The sequence below is a fragment of the Nestor notabilis genome, unplaced genomic scaffold (genome assembly GCF_000696875.1).
Source record: "Nestor notabilis isolate BGI_N333 unplaced genomic scaffold, ASM69687v1 scaffold5303, whole genome shotgun sequence".
In the NCBI taxonomy this organism is placed as follows: Eukaryota; Metazoa; Chordata; class Aves; order Psittaciformes; family Psittacidae; genus Nestor; species Nestor notabilis.
The window spans coordinates 6,415-22,623 of record NW_009922256.1 but is presented as its reverse complement, the minus strand read 5'-3'; the positions used below and the strand labels follow the sequence as shown (position 1 = coordinate 22,623).

General features: G+C 37.6%; 1 protein-coding gene across 1 annotated transcript in view; it reads left to right on the top strand.

The window, feature by feature from the left end:
* The window catches only part of LOC104403404 (STE20/SPS1-related proline-alanine-rich protein kinase), a gene marked incomplete at its 3' end in the record, with an annotated part of 41,750 nt that extends 27,593 nt beyond the window's left edge, over positions 1-14,157 (top strand). Inside the window, exons 11-13 of the mRNA XM_010011524.1 lie at positions 11,875-11,997; positions 12,118-12,162; positions 14,090-14,157. Coding sequence (XP_010009826.1) covers positions 11,875-11,997; positions 12,118-12,162; positions 14,090-14,157 — 236 coding nt within the window. The remainder of the gene's footprint in view (positions 1-11,874; positions 11,998-12,117; positions 12,163-14,089) is intronic.
* Between the last annotated feature and the right edge of the window lie 2,052 nt (positions 14,158-16,209).

Here is a 16,209-nt window from a genome sequence, read left to right as displayed (position 1 = left end):
GTAGGGAATTACCTGCACTTGTTTACAAGATGTTTAGGTGACAAAATAGTGTCTCTAGTTCGAGCTGCTACATTTTTCTGTCCCTAAGCAGCATTATCCTAACAAGAGAATACTCCTGGAAGAAGTGAAAAGAAGAGGGCTTTGGAAAGCGAATCCCCCAGAGTGAGTGGGGAGGTGGTACACTGAGCATCTATACCAGTTTTTCAGCATTTTCTGTAGAGGAAATGTAGGAATGTGCTCCCTCTGCCCCTCTGTTGAGGCTTTAATGGCTTTGTTTTTCTCTCACTGATTGCTCCACTGTATTCCCTTTCTGAACTATGAATGTGGGTGAGATTTCATGGCAGTCTTCTTAATTGATGGCCCTGAACCTCGGGTGTCACACTTGTCATCATGTGAGCATGATGCTGTTTGTGTTTGGCTGTAAAAACAAACCAGCATTCTAAATATTTAAAGCAAATGGTCTTTTTTTTAAACAGATTTCTGTTCTTTGACTTCTACTGTGTTATCCCTTAAGAAAGGGTGCTCTTCAAGAACAAGTAGAGAGCTGAAGAAGTCCTGTTCAATGCAGGATTATCCATCCTTTATGCAGTACTATTTCATGAAAGAAAATGTAATGATGTTGCATTTCTTGACATGACCAGCCTTACCTATCCTTTTCTGCATACATGATTCCCTGCCTCTCTCCCTCCCCCCCCGCCCCCCAAAGTTTCTGTGGCATATGGTTGTGGGCAGTGAAACAGAGGACTTTAATCTCTTCATACCACAAAAGGTGTAATGCAACAAACCTCTGCAGTTCTTGCAAAGAGAAGGGGCTTATGAGGGGCTTTTTATACTGAAATGAGAGTTTAAGACTAGTGTCTGGTCCTGAAAGGCAATTATCCCAGAACATAGTTTCTATGCCAGATTAAATTCTTATTGTAAAAGCCACAACCACCTAGCCCCTCAAATCCACCAAACAACAACAAAACCCAACCAAACAAAAACCAACCAACCAAAACAAACAACAACCAAAAAACAAACACACACAAAAAAAAAGCAAAAAAGCAAGAAAAACTACTGCTTCTGCATATGAATATGAAACACTTAAAGTTCTGTCTAACTTCTTTTCCAAGTAGGATTAAAATAAAGAAAGACTAAGAGGAAGGGTTTTGTTTTGCAGGTTTTTTTCCCCAGGCTCTTATTTGTACTATGCAGAGCAGCTTAAGAGGAGGGCACGCTAACACTCAATTACTGTGATATTTTAACACCTTTTGAGTCCTACAAGGCAGATATGCCAGGGTATTATTTTAGAAAGGTAGTGGTACATCCTTTTAATAACAATAGTCTGCATAAGTCATGGTTGAGAAAAAGTAAGGTTCCCAATTGCATAAAGCATATTCAGGTTTGTAGAATTTTTGTGGCTTGTATCAGAATAAAAATGAGACTACGTATTATAATAAACTCGGGGGGATTTAAGAACAGCCAGCAGTGAAGGGATTAGGATGCTCACATGACCTGTTAGCCTGGGTTGCATGGGGACTAGCCTTCTGTCGACCCAGTGCCTCAGCCCTTAAACAAAGGATGATGTGTATATGTGGGATTTCATGCTCTGTCTTGGATCTCGGATTTATTTAAGTTTTTAAAATGTGATTGCAGTGTAAGTATTCTTATGCAAAAAGACTGATGCTCTTCTACATTATATATACATATATATATATATTAGAAAGTGACTTCTCCATGGTCTGACTTTTACCTCAAGTGCTAAGCTGTAATTAAATGTGTAACTGTTTTAAGCAAAAGGCTTGTGCCGTGATTGGATAAATGTGATATGCTGATTTCCTTCATTGCATTGGAATGCAAATAAATGCATAGGAGTGAGGGTTGGAATTTGCTTTTATATCTTAGGAAACATTCAGGAAAGGTTTGCAAGATGGCTAAAGGTAAAAATCAAAATCTGATTACAGGCCTAAGATATGTATGGAAGAAACTGTTTTTTTTTTCTCTTTTAATTTTTTTTTATATATATAAAAATACATGTTTTGTTTTGTTTTGGTTTTTTTAAGAGAAAAATACACAGAGCAAAATGTTGTGCTAAACCCAAAACTGTGTCCAGTAATTTCCTATTTCTCATCATGGTTCTTCCTGTAAAAGAACTGGCATGGTAACTGGCATTGTAAATACTTCTCATGAAGTTGTATGAGAAACAAAACTCTTGGGACTTTTGATTTAAAAAAAAAAAAAAAAAAAAAGAAAAAAAAAGAGAAAATGTGTTGGTGGTGCAGAAACTCTCACTTTATCAATTACTAAGTAATATTGGCAAATGAAGACAGCTTATCTGTTTCATAAGAACTTCTGGGATATGTGTAACGGGAGAATCCTGTCTCCTGTAAGAACCATTGCCACAGTCTTAGGGAAAGGTGAAGATACACAGCATCAGTTGGCTGGTCTTTCTCTTCTGCCTGAAAGTCAAATCTGGGCTTTTACTAGGAGAGACTGCAGAAAATGAAAAAAATGAGGTGGTTAAATAACCACCTTGTCATTCCTCCTCTCTGGGGCACATGGGATTGTGTATAGCTTGAATACTCTACTAGCAGATGTAGCTGAAGGGCATCAGTGGTAAAATAAGACAATTTTATCTCCAGAAAAAGCTAAGCTAGTTGTTTTATTTGGACTGCAGTATTTCCAGAAGGATGTGTTTAAAAAAACCCCAGAAGATGTGGATTCCCTTTTGTAGGTATGTAAGTGTAAAAATGGAGAACAGCACTGACTGTTCTCTAGTTAGAAATCAATAGGGAGCAGTGTAAGGATTCCACAAAGACTTTTGCAGGTGCGTTTTAAAGGGGTGAGGCCTACACGTTTACTTCTATCCGGGAATTCAGGAGAAAATTACAGCTGGGCTTTGTTACCCATACGTGGAGGGTGGCAAGGCACTTTCCATGTTACTGAAATGCTTAATGCTCATTAATGCCATCGATTTTGCTTACACAGATATATCTTATTTACCATACTTTCAGGTCAGTGTAGTCTTTTGTGGAGCAGAGTTTAAAATGTTGTTTTCAATCTACCCAGGTTTCTATCCTAAATACTGAGTTGCTGGAGACTTCTCAAGGAATAGCTTATATAATTGAGATAGTGGAAAAATCAAGATTACTTATTCAGTCATCTTCCTGTAGAATGAGGAAGAAGACTATGTGTAGTATTACTCTTACTGAAATAATGGATTTTTAATGTGGTCTATATCATGTGCTGTACCACGTATGAATTGCAGTAATGTTTGATGTGTGTATGAAGTAGTAACCCATGGTATGTTCTTTTTATGTTTTTTTTAAATTAGACGCCAAAATAAAATACTAAGTGGGCCCAGTTCTTTGCTGTTTTGAACAGTTATAAATAAGGAAGTAGAAGGATTTTAATATTCAGAAAATGTTCATTCCCTTCCTTGTCACCCTACAAAAATAAACTTGTGAAGAGATTGCAGAGGCAAAAGAATCAGTGATGAATAATAGATTCTTTTCTCCCCAGTCTCTAACATCTACATATAACAAGCACATCAGTGCCTAGAAGACAATAATTTATGTTTTGTTTCCTTACACAGTAGCCTGTTTTTCATCAAGCCTTGGGAAATGTGGGCAGTTTCTGTATTCTGATGCTGGAGTTCTCTCTCTGTCAGGCTAATTTGGGCTAATCTTCAGTAGACTGGATTTACAGTTGCTGTGTTCGTCTGGTTAAGCAGACGTTCTCCTCAAAAGCTGGTGCTTGCTATTGTTGGCTGGGAATGTTAAATTATCTGTATCCTACTTTAAAAGGGCAAGGACAAATAGTTCTGTCAGCAGCTTAATTTATTCTTAAATCTTTGTGCCTCTGGTGTATACTGGAATAAACTTGAACGAACCACAGCATGTACAACAGTAATAATAATATGCTTAACGCTTTTGTGGTAGTCATGATTTTTTACTAAATTGCCCCTACATTCTCTGTTGTAGCTGATGTTTATAATGTCTTTTTTCCACAGCTGTGGTGATGTTGGCAGTGGCTTGTTAAGTTTTCCCTCCTACAAACTGCTTTTGGTTGTAGATTATAATATTCTATACTGCTTTTGTGTTGGGTGCAGTTTAAATGCTAGCCATTCAAATTCATTTTTCATTCCCTGGTGCTCGTCTGATTTATGTGAAATATGTTTTCTAATATGTGTTAATTTGTCTTCGTAAGGCTGAAGGCTTTCATTGTTTGCTTTATTAGCTAAAGTTTGATGATTCAGTTTAGTTCCTATTTTGGAAGGAGCATTTAGGTTTTTACAACAATAAAACCCAAATTAGAATTGAGCATGTTTTAACTTGTTTCCCTTTCCCTCTGAAATATTTACTGAGAGAGACGATTGATGCTGTGTATTTTGACTAATGCTGATGGTGAAATTGCTTTTGTGTACCTACTGCATGCAATGTAAAAGAACTTCTTCCTTATTTTTGTAGAGATACAAGAAGTTTGTTTCTGTTCCATGCTTTGTCTCGGGTTTGCTTTGTGCCCTTGGATAAATCACTTCATTTGTCTGCTTCTTTATTTCCTTCTGTGGAATGGGGAAGCCTGTAACCAAGGTATCAGCAGAAATACAGAGTATTCTCAGCTGCTGTAATGTTGTAATTGCTGAAGTGAAATGCAAGCATGTTGCCTTTGATAATCAGTCTTCTAATAGTATCTCAAATGATAACCAGTAAAGAAATTCCAAATATTTACAGTATGCCACGTACAATCCCTGTTGTATATTCTTGCTAGGAACAGTGTTAAGACTGTTGTTCTTACCCTCTGTTTGCCTTTTCTTCCCTATTCATCCAGCACTTCAGAAATTGATTTTAGTTGTAAGCTAGTACCTCATAAGACAACCTTCTTATGCAAGCTTCTAAGAAGGCTAATGAAAGGTCATTTACCATTTGGATGGACCACATCAATCTAGAGCAAACTGGATCTGAATGAGTATACTGAATTCAATTATCTGCAGCACTAATTAGTAATCTCCATTGAGGATGAGCATCCATTCTTGTGTTGCTGGACTTTTCTGCCAATTTCAGCACTGACACAAGAGAGATTGGGAAGTTGGACTGCTTACATATAGAGGTCTGCAAAGATGCAGAGATGTCTTTCTTTTCAGCAGGCTGAATCATGAATTTGCAGTCAATATTTCATTATGACAGAAACCGTGGATGCAGTTGCCAAATAATGTTTACAGTCTTAAAAATCCCCCCAGAAAAAGAAAAGGGAAACAATGAAGACACTTTAATTGTCTATATGTAAACAGCAGGATTTTGAGATAGCATGAATTGGGAAGAAGATAGTGCGTTCTTTGAAGGACAGTTCATATGAGGGAAATGCTATACCTGAGTGTAAAATAAAATCAGAAGGAGACTTTATCTGTTAAGGGTGAGTGTCACTGAATCTCACTGGAAGATGATAAACAAGGCACGAAGTCTGGACTTTCTTTGTTTCTTGATCACTGTATGGTGTCCTTTGAGAGCTATGCAGTACTCATTCCTAAGTTATGTCTTCAAGTCTCCAAGTTAAGCATGGTTTGAACTTCATTCCTTCTTGTCTTGAGAGAAATCTTTTCCTTCCTAGGGTAATACTAGAGGTTGGGATGAACAGTCTGTCTTGCATACACTTGATGTTGTTCATGCACATTAGTTTCCTGTAGCACTTTATTTGAGGGTAGAAAAGCTCTTAATGCCCGTATTTGTGAGGTGTATTGTTGAAGACATTACAAAGAACACTTATTGAGTAGAGCTGGGAGTTGAACTCTGTCAGAAATAGGCTAGATGTTTTAAGTGGGACTTGAGATGACCTCTGAGGTGTTCATCATACTGCATTGTCTCCCTGAATATCTTCATGATGATATCACTGTCTGTTTGTGTGATTTCTTCGGATCTGCTGCTGTTTCTGTCGATTTTTCTGTGGGTTCCTGCAGTGACCCAGTAAGGCTGAGGTTATTGAGAAAGCACAGATGAATACTTTGTGCAGTGGTGAGCATAGCTTTCTATAACCTTCCATCAGTAGCCATCTAGTTTATTTTTAGATAACAGTTGAGTCTTATGTAGGCTGTCAAGTCCCCATGAACTCTCCTTGTCGTTTCTATGTAGTGATTTTTGTGTTGGCCCATTGCAGCTTTTTCATTAACTTTTACAAGTTGTAGCATTTCAAAGAGTAGCTGTTTACTGCCACAGGAAAGAATTTGTAAGCTTTGCCATAGGGGACTACAGTTTGATGGGAGAAAATGGAATAATCGTTTCCCTCTCTCTCTCTCCTGATGGGCATACGGTAGTAGAGTGTTTGCTACAAATGCTTGACACCTGAGGCACGGATTCCTGTTGTATTGTGCAATGTGAGTGCATAACAGGCTACAGTTCGGTACACAGATGCATATAACTATTCTTCACCAAAATACTTCGGCGCGTTGCACACCTGCTCTTCTAAATTGAAAGGAAGCAATCAAAACAGTAAAGTATGCAAGAATATTGTCCTGAGAAACTCACTCTTTTGTTTCCACCTTGATGAAGATGCATTTCTAGCACAACAGTTGTAGTACTGGTGCCACTTAGTGATTGCTTATCTTTGTTCCTTTTTTCCTTTTTAATTTTTTCCCTTCGCAGGCCTGTTATAATGGCCCTTAATGTACTTGCTGGAAAAGTTGTGGTTTTTTTTTTTTTCCCCATGTTGCAAGTTGTTCAGACCTTTAAGGACAAAAGAGATATAGAGCTTTACCACACTCTGTGATGAACATTTCAAGAGTAATCCAAAAGGTCAAAAAGACTTGATTATGTGGAGTGAAAATCTAAAGATTTTAGTGTAGTGATTTTGCATACCTTTATAAAAATGTGTTCACTTTAATTCTATAGTGTTTTGTGAGACAGGAAAGAAAAGGTTAGAGCAGAAGATACATTGTATCCTTCAACAAGCATAGAAGACAAGTGTTTGGTGGCCAAAGGTAAGTATTTAAGAAGAATCTGTTTCTTTAAGTGACAGAATTGCTTTAATTTTGTGTGTGGTTATCAAAAGGTCTTAGGACTTTTAATATTATTTAAAGTGTCTCTGTCTTCATAAAGCAGACGTAATATGAAAAGAGGATTACTAAAAATTGAGAAAATACCTAAAGTGCCAAAATAGTTGCCTTCGTACTTACTCTTTCTTTTCTAAGCAAAGGCACAACTGGCCAGTGCTGGAACTCATTGGTTTCATGGGGTATGACCGTTTTGAAACTCTTGCAGATGATTGTAATCTAATAAACTGTATGAAAATTACAATGGGTGCTGACCCCTATAGCTGATTCGTGTCTAGTGCCCTGCTGTGATCTCTGAACTCTGGAGTTGTCACTACAATACATAAGTGCTTAGCCTAGAGGTGTCTTTTCTGAAAGTACAAATGATATGTTGATATGAAAAAAATACCAGGTTAGGTTTTCCTGAAGTAAAATTGTCCTTTTTAGTTAAATATTTGATACCAATGGAGCATGTATCCATGCTATAAAATGTTTTCCTATGCTACTGTTTTTGTTTCAGAATGTAAAATAACAGCATTATGCTGTTCATGTTCTTCTCCACCCCCCATGAAGAAAAGCGATATTTATATGAGAAAGTAACATATAAAAAAACCCACTTGTAGCAGGTGGTTTGACTTTACCCGTTCCCACTCCCCCAAAATGTGTGCTAACGCGTAATGCTGATTGTGCAGCTTATTCAAAGCTGCAAAGATACTTAGGAAAAGGGCTTTTTTTTTTTTTTATTTTTTTTTTAAATACTGAAAATGCAGCAATATGTTTTTTTTGTTGGTTTTTTTTTTTTTTTCATATAGAAAGGAAAGAAAAAATACTGAGCCTAATACTGCAAGCCTAGTATTTGGGCTGAATAAAGCAAGAAGGAATGTCCCAAGATTGTGTGGCAGATTTAAAGAACTTAAACTAGCATGCTCACAAGAGGGAATGGAGGCAAATGTGTGCTGTGTCTGTATATATTTGCTTCCTGTTCATACTTAAGTCTGTATCACATTTGGGGAATTTAAAGTGCTTTTTACAACAGATGACTGTGGCAACTATTGAAAGTGTTCATAGGGTCATCTGCACACCTGTAGGAGCACAAATGAAATCTTAAGGAGACTTAGCGTGGCAGATTGTGCACTCTAGTTACGGTGCTGCATTGTAAGGGTTCTGAGTACATGATTTTGATGATCCTGAGTGATTACTATTGCCAAAGCAAGGTTATCCAACTTCCTGTTCACTGCCCCTTTTGTTTCTGCCTCTTTGCTTACAGTCTCTGCTATTTCACCTCAAGATGGACTGGTCACTTAAAAATTTTGCGAAGAAACTTGTTCAGAAAAGAAAAGAAACTCTAGTTTTTCTCCCAGGCTGGTGGGTTGAATCTACTGACTGTACCACCAGCTAGGTCCCTGGTGGTACAGTGAGTAGGTTTCAGCCCTGATGGACATCTTGGGATTCTCTCTTCCCATGGTAGCAAACTGTTAGATTGTCTCAGTTGTATTAGCCCTTTACAGTGGTTCTCTGGCTGTGCCAAATTCAAAGAAGCTTCATCTGTACAATGTAGGTTTTATTCCTTTACTTCTGGTGTATTTTTGCTCTTTATTAGTGTGAGTTGAATATGGTAAAATGTTAGCTGCCTCCTATAATACTGCTATTTACAGTAATACATGTGTTACTGCCTGTATGCCTCTTAACGAATGTGCTCTGAAAAAGGCACTAGAGAATCTGAAGTGAAGCAGTGCTATACTAGTATAAAGTCTGTTATGCTAAGTTTCTATTACATCAGGAATTTAAGCTAATATATTTCCATCCAACATATATTAGAGTTGTGCAGATTTATGATGAATGAAGAGACAATTTATTTGCAGACATGGTGCATCACTCTTGCTCTGTCCTGCACCTAGGGGACACGAGTCTTTGTTGCTTTTACCAGAACTGAACCTGAGTAAAACCACTATAGTCAAAAATTGTGCAAATTAATTTGCTAAATGATGCAAGTGTTAAGCACACCTACCATTAAAAAGAAGTCATAGACAACAACTTCACATTCTCAAAGATTGAATAGGTTGGGTTCTTTGCTGTAGCTGAAATGATGAAGTCTTTCCTGTGAATATGTATGCTGGTGGGAATCAGTCTGATGGGAACAGAGGACAAGTCTAAAGTTTTGTTTTTCTGCCTTCAGACACCTTTTAAGAAAGTAATTTAACATGGTATTTTATTTTGGAATAACTTATTTTCTTTTCCTTGAGCCACTTGTTTATTGCTTATTAAAAGGCAATCTATTTGAAGCTTGAAATGCACTCCATCTTCACCAGTAAAGCTTTCTCCCAGAACTCTCTGACAGCATCATTAAGCTCCATTAAAATCATTCTAGTTAGAATAAGTCTTCAGAACAACTGAAAATGGATGCAGAAGAGATTTTGATCAGTGCACTTTGTAATGTGTGATTGTGTCTGTAAACCATTCTATTCTAGTCTGTCTGAAGAGTATGCTTTTGCTTGTGGTTGATTTCCTTTCATAGGTTTGAGTATAGCTGTTGGGAAGATGCTTGTGCTGTTAAACAAAAGCCTGTGCCAGGACTGTGCCTTGAAGGATAATTATATCCACAAGAACCAGGCAAATTGCCTGCTAGATTACCTTGTATCTGTGCTAATCCCTGAGGATCCAGATAGTAAGAGCCCACTGATTGCGCCTGGGCTGATTGCAGCTGAGTAAAAAATTCCTGTGCTACAATTTCTGTTGACTCTTGCTTGGTCCTCCCCCCTGAACACACATGAGCTCCTTGTAACAAGCTTTGAGGCAGCTAGAGCTAAAACCAATTTTAGTGCATTAGGAGCCAGGTATGGGAAACAGGGAAAATAGTGCTGAATTTGTCCCTTGAGAGATGGGAGTAGGAATATTCTCCCCAGTGTCCTGTATAGGTTTTCCCTCTTCTCAGTTACAAATGAGTACAAAATACAGAGAAAATGAGTAGGGCACTCCTATATAGTTGTGCAGGGAAGAAGTGTAATGGGGAAGTATCATAAGGACCAAGGAAGGTACAGAAATGCAGTGGGGTTCTGTAAACTTCAATCTGTAAACTTCGCTCTTTCCTCTCGTTCAATCTTCTATGTGCAGAAGGGAAGGGAGAGGAGCAGATGGGTGTTTGAGTAGTGCAGAAAGGAAGAGAGATAAAAGAGTGCAGACAGACACCAAGTTACCTGCTTGAGTATGCACAAGGCTTTGAAAGAAAGCTCCTGAATTCATACTCTTGCTTTTGTGGTGTCAGGCCAGCCAGCTCCAAACTGTGCTTGGGAACAATAGTAGGGAAGTAGCTTAAGTACTCTCTATGAAAAGCCACTTTGGAAAAACTGTATTGATATCTGCATCGCAGAGTTTTCTGGAAGCTCACAAGTGTTAGACTTCGAGTGTCCTATACAGTTTTATGCCATGCATATTTTGCTGAAGTACTACCTGATGGGATTTAGAAGCAGCTGGAATCTGTCACATGCTGCATCTCTCCTTGCATTGTTGTTTGCAGCAACTGGAGGGATTTAGAGCAAGGTTAATACCAGTTTAGTCTTTGTGAGTTTCATTATATTGAAAAACCAATAGCTTTCTTTTTTTTTTAAACATCTTAGTGTTTTGTGAGGTTGCCGTGCTGGCAGAATGGGTTTCCATCACGGCCACCAACCATCAGGGTGGTAGAACCAAGTTAATCAGTGCTCAGTTTACTTCACTGCAAGACATCAAAACACCACCAACAAGAATCTGCGAAGCCAAAATTGAACCAGGCTTTTGTATCTTACTGTGGATACTGGCAAACAGGATATACAATTTTGAGCTAAGACCATCTAGTTAATACTTTTTTAAAAAGTTGTTTTTATTAGATGTCTTCGGCAGCAGTTGTTCTTGGCCTGAAACTGTTTGTCTGCCGAGTTAGTTCTCCCTTTTGTGTGCTGCGAACACTTAATGCTTTGTTCCTTTTGTTCTCTTACCAATGTATAGGCTGTTTCCTGAAAAACTTTTTTACCTTTTTCATAATTGAGAAGGATATGCTTTAAGCTTTTATGAATTTATGGTGCTGGGGAGCATTTGAAGTTGTGCAGTGGGAACTCTATATTGGATCAGTAATGTGGAATAATTGGAGAAACTGATTCTAACCTAAACACCGCTGGGACTGCTGCTTACTGTGCTTACATCTCGTGGGTCTCATAAATGCATACAAAGGTGTGGGAAGAATTGTTGGATGTTCTTTTGTTTTGCTCAAATAGGCTAAACATCTGGGGGAAAATAAAGTGTGTTGTCAAGCTCTGAGAAAGAGCAAGATGGCATCAGAAGAGTGTTTGATTTTTCAGATTTAGCTGTTGGATCCTCCTATTAAGCGTTGTTAGACTGTTTGATCTACAGTTTCCAACTAGCTTGGTGTTGCATGCCTGCCTTCTCAGTCTGCATACAGCTGCTGCTTTAAATAAGGATAACTTTTACTTCCAAAGTATCCTTAACACGTTTCCATATTTTAAAGCTTTTTAGCAGAACAATTAGTTTTTAAGACTTGTGGCTCAAGAACAACCTTGTCTGTGTAACTTCTTTCTTGCAGAGCTTCCTTTCATGTCAAGGATTAGTTCATAGTAAGCAGCTGTCATCTACTTGAGCTTGACCTTGAGCAGTTGTAAAATATATCAGAACCCCATTTTCCTATATGAATTTTGCATATCTTTCTATTCACATTAGCTCAAGGCTGATTCCTGTGGTCAGATATTATTCCAGTATGCCAGTGACTCCTGCAGCAAACTAACGAAAGCGTATAGGAAAAAAGTAACAAAGAATTGCTGATTAACCAGAACACCTTTAAAGACTAAAGATGTGTGTGTAATGGTAAACCTATAATATTTTGGAAGGTCAGACGAGTACCGGGTTCCAGTGGTCACCTCCATAAAACAGAAGATGGGGATTGGGAATGGAGTGATGATGAAATGGATGAGAAGAGCGAGGAAGGCAAAGCTGCTGTTTCTCAGGAAAAGGTAGCTTTTGTTTGAACCATTTACACTCTGCAAGATTTTCTGTTGTGTTAATTGTTAATATTTCTGGATCTTCAATGTATAAAGCTGCATAGCTCATATCTCACTGCATTTGTTTTCCAGTCACGAAGAGTAAAAGAGGAGGAGAACACAGAGGTAAAAATGTCTGTATCAATTTTTTTTTTCTTGCAAGTATTTGAACGAAGGGGTTTCCTTTTCATTTCCGTTGTTAAAAATGTGAATTGAGGTGGGAATGTAGTTCTGCAGCCTTGTATGGCAAGTACTTGTGAGGATAGAGCTACGCAGTTGGGCCTGTAATAATTAACTTGAGCACACTGGATAAAATGGATAGGAAATTTAAAGCCATGTTATGTTTGTGCCCAGGAGAATTGAATAAGATAGGTAATTTGTTTTTAATGAATCTTTGTAACTGGGTCACACTAATTGCTGTCTTTTTGTCAGAGTAATGATGGCTATATTGGGCTAGCCAGAAGATCTCCAAATAATTTTTCATTCTTAGGATTTGTATCACGACATGTAGCTTAGAATTAAAATATTTCATCCCATATACAGTAAAATAGTTCAGTACTGTGGCATAGTAAATTAATTCAGAGGAATAAAATACCATACTGAGTTTCAGGGCCCTGTGCTGAGAGTGTGGGAAGCATCACTGCTATAAATAATTGCTTAATAGGATTACTGGCTTGCAGCCAAAATGCTGTTTTAAAAATGTCTATTCCTTGGGTGGGTGGCCCTTGCCACTTCACCTGCAATTTTAGATTCTCTGATCTTCATTGGTGTCATAAAAATCTTCTAAAAGACTAACAGCTTCCTGCCAGCTTTGGTTCTGTTAGCTCCTGTGATGACCCCTGTCTTACTGTTGTAGACTCAGTTTACACAGCGTTTCAGCATTTGAGATGTCTTATGTAAGCTGAGTTGGGGGGAAATAAAGGACTTTCACCTTTGTCCTTTTGTCGTAGAAAATCAGAATTCTGCAGTTCATGCAGATAACTCTTTATTGTGAGTTGTTTAATTTATGAAGGAGACAAAAGCTTCTTCTTGAAATCTTCTATTAATTGTTTTTCTGTTTTCCCAAATGCTCCGGAAGATGACTTGGAACTAAGACCAGTGCAGCTAGTCACTGTTGGTGTGTGGCTGTTGGTTCTTGGGCTACACATTCCTATACGCTGAAATAACAGGTCTGCTGAAGATGCAGAAATAATACTAGTAGTTTAGATGAGAGGAGGAACTTAATTGGAGTAGGAAAAAACTACTCCCCTTTTAGTGATTAAATAATTTTCCAAATATTCATTAACTTCTGTTTCAAATACATAGATATGAATTATACACCAGACCTTGTGTAACGCTTTTTTTAAGTAGCTTTAATGTGGAAAACTATCGGAAAATAAACAAATGAGATTCGTGATGCAAGTCTTTGTTTTGGGAAGAGTTGACTGTAACGTTTGAACAGGCTTCTGTGAGTGGTGACAATATGCCAAGTTGAGTATGAAATCATAGCAGGGTAGAGGACACTGAGGTATGCTGTATGTAGGACACACTTTGTTTGAGACTTCATATAAATGTTAGTTGAGGGCTGGGGAAGGCATCACACTGTGAAGGAGGAGTGATAGTGTGAAAGATATCCATATTCCTCATTTTTATCTGTGAAAGACATTCTCCAAGCTGTGATGCCTGCTTTGATATGCTGCTAGTTCTTTGCAGATGGGTAGATGCAAGACTTCCTTAACAACCAAAACTGTTACACAAAAATAATGTGAGTAGTAGCGTGGTATTTTCACTGTGTGCATATTATTTAATAGGTTATTGGAGCTTTGATGCAAGGTGGATTAAAAGCTCTTGCACTCAGTGCTTTAGTGCAGGTCCTATCATTTGTATCTCTGTAATTGAAATATGTCAGTTTTACTGGTATCAGCTATGCTTTAGACTGTGTTACTGAAAGTATTTAAAAGGTTCTTGAGAGTTAGAAGATGTGTAAAATATTCTGTGCTAACTTCAAACTGTTAGCATGGCAAGTATTTGGGGATTTTTTTTTTCCCCTTGGCATCCTTTATGAGACTTCTTTCTTTTTTAATAGTCTCAGCCTGCTGTTAGTGACGAATATAGCGAAGTTCCATGTGCAGTGAATCTTGTCTTAAGATTAAGGTAAGAGATTCTTCTACTTATTTTAGTAATTCTTTTTAGTTGTCTGTATTATTCTTGATCTCCCCCATTACTTTTATAATATTAACATAAGTGTTAACCTCTTTAATCTCCCAGTATGACCAGTATGAATAGTGTTTCCATGACTAATTGCTGTCTTTTAATTGCTTACTGAAATAGTGTAAAATGAAAAGCATAATATGAATGTGGCTTCAGGCTAAGTGTAAGCTTCATTAAGTATTTTCTTTCTTTTTTTCCTTGCAATGCAGGATCACAGTGAGAGATTTTTAATGAGTTTCTTTCACACTTCAGCAGTCAGCCTCTGACAGAAATAAACCATAGCTGTATTACAAGTTGCCTACTCAAAACGTTTCTCACTGGCAAGTTTGATCAGCCACTGTGGAGAAGTGACAGATATTTTAGAAAATGGATACAAATATGTTGTCTGGCTTCAATTTATGCATAGTTAAAATGAGTCAGATTACCTTTAATTAAAACCAGCTTATAACTAAGATTCGAATTGTTTAATTATGTGGTCTCATTCTTAGATAAAGGTATTTTTTTCAGAAGAAGCTTTGATAACTTTTTATGTATTTAAAGCCATTTTCCTTCAATTGCTAGCTTAGTTAAACTTACTGCTACTCACTTTAAAACTTGTTTACATCCAGTTTGTATTGACAGGATTTCTGTGAAAAGATTGTAAACTCTTAATGGTTACTATGGGGAAAAGTTAAATGTTATGGGATTTTATGCTAACAAAAAGATAAAAAGTCAAATAGAAAATGCTTACAAAATACAACCGGTATTTCAGAAAAAATGAGCCAACTTACGCATAACAAGTAGCTTTACCAAACTAACATCAAAAACTGTTAGTGATCAGAAAAAAAAGAATGAGTGCTGAGTTCCAAATTCTGTTATCTTCCTTTTTCTTTGACTACTTTTCTACTGACAGCTGCAAAAAATTGCAAGACTGCCAAAGGTTGTTTACTGAAAAGAGGAGTAATAAATTTTATTGTGGGGAGAGAAAAGACTTAAAGGTAATTTGGAATCATTTAGTTGTCCAGTTTACATAACTGCCCAGTTATGCCATCAGTATTCTTTTTTTATCTCTCTGCTGACGGACAGGTAGATGAAACCATTTACAAACCAGACCGATTTATACTGCTGTGTGGATGTACTAGTGAGGTACTTTGGGTAGTTCTAAATTACGATGAAACCTGTAGAGTGATTGGCTTTTACCCAGTTACTTGCAGTGTTGGCATATCCACAGGGCAAACATTTTAGTTCTGCAAGTACAGTGAAATGTCAGGATTATGCTTTTAAGCCAGAAGTGAAGGAAGATTGATTTTAGGAGATTTGAGTTTCCAAATTCTTATTTGCACAATGAACTTCAGTTCTTGTTAAGGATCCTTTTAATTCATGGGTGAAAAGCTTCCCTTCCTTTACCCTCCCTAAAAGCAAATCTATAGTAACTAAATTAATATGTGACAGTTATGAAGGTTTAGATGGTTATTAGTAGAGAGGGAAGAAATAAGAATTTCAATCTTAGGAACCATAAAGTTTCCTTTAAACAAAACAAAGCAGTCTTGAACAGCAGATACATTCTGGGGCCTGGGAACACTGTTGGCACTGTCTCATGAAAACAAAACAAAAAAACCTCCAAAAATCTAATGCATAATTTTGCAGAGCAAATTTTGTTAATTTAAGCTGACCTACTTTTGAGAGAAGAATGCTCCGTGGTACAGACTCGTGACCGCGTGTGAGCTCTGGCTGTGTCCTGCCTCAGTGGTAGGAGAGTAGCTGAAGTATGCACCTTTACACTGTGTGTTTGGTTTTCTTTCTGATGGAAACCTCAGCATGTCAATAGGATCAGAGCTAGCACGTAATCAATGTGTGTGTGTGGTTGGTGGGAATATAGGAGTGCAGCGTATTCCAAGCAACACTTTTTTCCTTTAGTTGGGACTTCACAAAGTACATACCTGAGAATGAGGGCTACAAGCTGCCTACGCCTCTATCCAGTGGTCTAGATTCAGAGTTAGTATTCAAGCTTTTTTT